The sequence below is a fragment of the Erigeron canadensis genome, chromosome 4 (assembly GCF_010389155.1).
Source record: "Erigeron canadensis isolate Cc75 chromosome 4, C_canadensis_v1, whole genome shotgun sequence".
NCBI lineage: Eukaryota > Viridiplantae > Streptophyta > Magnoliopsida > Asterales > Asteraceae > Erigeron > Erigeron canadensis.
The window spans coordinates 25,257,434-25,262,852 of record NC_057764.1 but is presented as its reverse complement, the minus strand read 5'-3'; the positions used below and the strand labels follow the sequence as shown (position 1 = coordinate 25,262,852).

The window sequence follows — 5,419 nt, the reverse complement described above, 5'->3', positions numbered from 1 at the left end:
GAAATGGAAAAAGATTATTCATGCTATTTTATGCTCAGCTGTGTGGATATTATGGAAGACTAGAAATAACAAGATCTTTAAGCATAAAGCTATAAACATGGCAAGCATCATAGATGAAGTCAAAGTTATGAGTTTTCTGTGTATAAAACATAGAGGAAGGATGAAAAGCTTAACTTGGGACCACTGGAAAAACTTCAACCTTATTGTGATATTGTAATTTTGTTTCCGTCTTGGTGCTTTTTTGATGTATATTGGAGGTTGTATTATTTTACTAGCAACTTACTAGTATAAAGTAATATAATGTTTTTGTTGATCGTTAAATAAATAAAAAAAAACCACATGTATAAGCACTCTCAGTGTAAGTCATATACTATTAGTCAAAGTCAAAGTGCCCTTCAATATTTATAACAGCTACTGTATAATATAATTTTCTACAATCCAAAAATCCCCCTCTTTCTTTCTAGGGTTCTTTCTTTCAATTGAAAAGGTAATTGCTTTCATCTTTTCTACATCTAATCTATCCAATCATATATATATACACGCACATCTTTAATATCTGTTTTCTCTCTGGTTTCATAGAAGATTTTTTAAATTGGTTATCAAATATTTACCTAGTGAAAAATGGGTTCGAGTTTGTGTGCCAGTGGATCCGGACCTCGTAACGAAAATACAATAGGATTCGTGAGGTTCGGTTTAAACTTCTATGATGATTAGTTTATAAAATTCTTATGCAACTTCTTTTTGATAGAGGAATAAGTTTTTCAGTAACTGATACTTTAAGCTAGATGGCAGAGTAATGGCGTGTTTTTATTCGTGTGTGATAGAATAGAATTTAGCATTACTAGAAGTGAAAACAGGGTGTGTTGTGTATGTGGAAAGGAGAAAATGTATGATCCTATGTTTATGAATGAAGGTTTTGTTTCGTTTGATCATTATATAGAAGCATGCTGCCTGCTACCATATGCCTAGAAAATTAAAAATATTGGTACATTTTTTTTTGTCATATTGTACCCAATACTCATAACTCCTGATGTTTAATTTAGTTAAGCATGTTTCTTCTGTCACCGATGACCCTCGGGTGATTTTTATCTACACTTTAGACAGGGGCGGATCCATGTTAGGCCGCGTATGGGAGACTGGTCCTTTGATTCTGTGATTGGTAAAAATTGATGTTTTCAGATGAGTGCAAATATAATATGATTATTATATAGAAATTAGTAGCATTAGTTAGTGTGGATCTGCCGCTGTTATTGGGTAAAAAAGTCGACGCTGCATAGGGTTTTTGCTAAGATAGATTTGGGTGGCCTGGTTCATGATGAATGACTAAGATACTAAAATGGTATTAATTTACTTTTCAGACTACATTAGGACAAAAAATGCTGCTGATACCTCAACATATATGATGTGGTTAGATTTTTAGGATAAAGCCCCGGGATGTCTAGTTATTCTAGATGATATCGCAGGGGGGGACATGCAAATGGAAATCGGAAAATGCTGGTGTTAAAAAAAGATATAGAAGGATAGCAATAAGTTATATGGAAGGTGTTTAGTTTAGTATTGCATTATTTAACATTGAGGTGGACAGGTGGTCTTGTGTACTGCATATTATTCGAAATCGTTATAAATAAATATCTTTTTACATATCAGTAATTCCCAACAATAACAATACCGATCAAGTAATCAATACATTTGTAAAGTTAAATTGTTATATGTTATTACATGAACTTTTGACAATTTGCTCTTTACACTAAACGATTTACTTTTTATCTGAAATTGTTGAAATCTATGCATGTTACTCCAAAATATGTGACAGTTTTAGACTTATAATTTAGTATTTTAGTTAATTTCTTATATACAAGTTTTAGAAAATTGGATTTAGTTGAGATCGAACAATTTTCTTGCTCAATCATAGTTATTGAATTGACTTAAAAATATATAATAATCCTTCGAAATATATATAATAAAAATATTTGGAACCATCTTAAATAAATATCTTTTTACCCGTGTTGAAGCACAGCCAAAATGAACCTAGTTAATATCATAAACTAGACTCTATTTTTCACAGAATATGGAGACTCAAATAGATTTCCTGCAACGGCTTGAACCTGACATGGCGCTCAAAGTACTTATGTCTCTGGATGATTCAGCTGATCTCATCCGTGCATCTGCTGTATCTCGATATTGGCAAACGATTGGTGAGTAGCATCTGTAATATCCTACACTTGATAGCTTGCATTTGTTAGTTTTTACTCCATACTACTAATGATGTGGTAAATAGCTAATTTCATGTTTGGATCTTTGTTTAACGCATGAATTTTTAGTCAGTGGTCCCACTCTTTCATACTTTAGAGCTGTATGAACTCGTGGAAATTATTTGTTGGTTGCAGTGATCTCTAATGGACTTAGCAAGCAGCTCTTTGTTAAAAGATATCCTAAGCTTGCTAACATTTCTAGTGTAATTGAACTGAGTCACAACTCGGAGACCGCCGGTGACGATCCGCCGAGTGATGCTATGGAACGTGTAGTGGGCGAGAGAGATCACCGGGCATATTCTTCTCTTTTCCGAGCTATTACAGTATTCCCACAGACTTATTGCATTTGTCGTGCAGTGAGTGCGTCAAGCACCGATAACTACCCAGAAGAAAGCATTGCACTAACTCTTGACCCACGAGAAAAAGTTCTTTATCGTGACTTGTACTGGTCAAGCAAAGGAAGTGACGATCCGGAAACACCAGAGATATTGATTTATAAGTTGACTTCTAATCTTTGTGTTATAACTGAAATCAACATGCATCCATTTCAAGGTTGGTTTGTTTTGTTTGTTGTTTTTTCTGAATTTGTGGCAAAAGGTTGGTAACGGCAACCCAAACTGGCCACAATCGACTCTGTATTCGTAATGTGGGAGGCATATCTGTCATGTGATTTTTTCAAAGATTGTGGCTATGGGGGTGCCTGGGCTTAAACCCAAGACATTGTGTTAATTGGCCAACGATGCCCTACCCAATACTAATTTTCTCTTAATTTAACATGAAGTTTAACACCAATCTTACTGAGTGCCATTCTTGTGCACAGCTTCATTTCACTTGGACTCCCCGATATACTCTTCAAGATTTGTGCGATTCCGGTCAGGCCATCCGAAATGTTGGAAGGAGATGGATTATAATTTTATGGAGGAAGGAAAATGTGCTAATGACTTGTTCATTTGGACATATACATCAGAAGTGTTCCCTGTGGCTCAGGTAAGGGCTAATTAAATTTATTTTTAATCACGTAGAAAGGAAATGGTACAGATAACTGATTTTTCAAGCATTGCAAAATCACGTAGGTAAGGGCCGTAAACAGTTCGGTTCGGTTCGGTTAGCTAGAAATTTTGAACCGTTTTTCGGGTTTTGGTTCGATTCGGTTAGTTAGAAATTTTGAATCGTTAAGTTCGGTTACCCTCAAATCGGTTACCCGAAAAAGTCGGTTAATTTCGGTTTTATTTTCGGTTAACCATTTATTAAAGTTATGCTAATATAAAGTTTAAGTATTCAATTATAATAGTCAATTTACATTGCATTAATTAATTTTTCTATGTATAATAGTTATTTAACTACATTAATATTTTGTTTTATATATAAATATACATTACATCTAATTGTGATTTACTTTTCTCTAGCGTTATATTTATGCAATGCAAGTTTCTATTTATGAGTATCATGATTTACTACTTAAAAATGTCTTTTATATGTTATTACTAATATTTTTAATAAATATCTTAAACAAAGTTAACAACTTTATATGTAAGAAAATTACTTAGAATATCCCAAATTAATCATAAATTGTGAAAGAAAGTTAGTAAAATTGTTAATATTTTAGACATCGTATACAAAAAACTAGCTAAAGAGATATGTAAATGATGTATTCATGTAATACATATATGTGTAAATAATTAAATATACATATATATGATTATATGTGGGTATATATCAAAATTCGGTCCGGTTAACCACGGGTAATGAATATTGAAAACCGTAACCGAACTATTACACTTCGGTTTTTATGTTTTCGGGTTTCGGTTTCGGATCACGCGGTTCGGACCAGTTTTTCGGTTTTCCGGTTCATTTCTTACACCCCTTAGTTGAAATGCAGTAATTATATGTTACCAATATTTACTGAACTGACCATTTGAGCATTGTGAAGATACTAGTAGTTTTGTGCACACCGCTCTCTAAATTGCTTATTAAAACTTAAAACTTTTTAAATGCTTCTTAAAATGACCAGAAGTGTTTTCAGGCCTTCGCCTGACTCATTCTGATCCAGATCAAAAGTAATGTTCTCGCCCAATCAGTATTACCAGCTTCCCAACCTGACTGAGCCAAGGATCTTGTCAGCTCTAAAATTATAGTTTTTTAATCAGCAATTTCATCAGAATTCTATGCCTCAACAGGAAAATCGATTACAAAGGTTCCAGTTGCCAGAGCCTGTGGTCTGCGTTGGTGGCTATTTGCAGATTGAGCTGTTGGGTCGAGTTTTATGTGAGATTGATGCCAAATACTACATATGGTATGTAAGATCTAGAACTTCTTAAAATGTGTGCATGAACTATAAGCATGTGTTTTATGTGACGCTACAAATTGGTGTTTTATGCAGCGTGGCTCATGTCCAGGCTATAGGACGTCAGTTATCACCTGCATTTTGTGTCGAGTTTTCTGAACCGTCGAATGCCATAACTCTTAAGTATGATGCCGAGGAATTTGTACGTATTATGCACAATGTTTCCAATGGACAAATTGATTCACTTAGTCCCAGTGTACTTCCCGTAGAAAATCATCGACACCTTGTTTGGGCAAACTTGCAAGACTTCATGATGCTAGATGCAGCTCTAGATGATGTTGCAGAACCTGAGTGGGTCGATGATGATGATGATGATGATGAGCTTGATTATGATGAGACAGATCCAATCTTCATAATTTAAGTGATCATGGTACAGTTTGTTTTCTTGCGTATTCTAGATAGTGTATAGTTTCCTACTACAGGCAATCTTGATGTCATGTTAAGTTTACTCCGTTCGACTTTCTGAGCTGAAATCCAAGCAAAAATCTGGTAGTGAGCTTCCTAACGATGTTGGGAATAATTTCAACTTTTGATCTTTGTTGGCAGATGAAATTGTCGTTTAACTAATTGATTAGTTTCCTGTTTCTAGGAGGATTTGTAACATTTTAGGAGTTGTGGTGGCATAAGATTGCATTTATGTTATGAACCTACTATATGTTGCCCTTTGTTGCTCGCGATTTGGATACCCACATTGTGGTTATAAAAGTTTAAAATAGAATGTTAAGTAATTCAGTAATTGACACTAGTTATTATAGAACATTCTTTTTTTTGAACAGCCAATGAGCTTGATCAGAGACACTTGACGCCATGTTGGTGACCGTAT

General features: G+C 34.4%; 1 protein-coding gene across 2 annotated transcripts; it reads left to right on the top strand.

Moving 5' to 3' along the window:
* The first annotated feature begins 416 nt into the window (after positions 1-416).
* On the top strand, positions 417-5,199 carry LOC122595683 (F-box protein At4g00755-like). Of its 2 annotated transcripts, none has more exons than XM_043768105.1 (6): positions 417-487; positions 2,066-2,195; positions 2,388-2,804; positions 3,073-3,239; positions 4,430-4,545; positions 4,633-5,199. In XM_043768105.1, exons 2-6 carry the CDS (start codon positions 2,069-2,071, stop codon positions 4,955-4,957), a joined length of 1,152 nt encoding a protein of 383 aa, XP_043624040.1. In that variant the 5' UTR covers positions 417-487; positions 2,066-2,068; the 3' UTR covers positions 4,958-5,199. The 2 variants fall into 2 exon arrangements, with proteins under 2 accessions (XP_043624040.1, XP_043624041.1); XM_043768106.1 differs by lacking the exon at positions 417-487 and adding an exon at positions 599-686.
* Positions 5,200-5,419: the final 220 nt, after the last annotated feature.

Excerpts from the sequence above, each read along its gene's own strand:
- LOC122595683 (XM_043768105.1), top strand. The coding sequence starts at position 2,069 with ATGGAGACTCAAATAGATTTCCTGCAACGGCTTGAACCTGACATGGCG. Across the intron at positions 2,196-2,387 it reads TCGATATTGGCAAACGATTG|TGATCTCTAATGGACTTAGC; the intron begins GTGAGTAGCATC and ends TGTTGGTTGCAG. Across the intron at positions 4,546-4,632 it reads GATGCCAAATACTACATATG|CGTGGCTCATGTCCAGGCTA; the intron begins GTATGTAAGATC and ends TGTTTTATGCAG.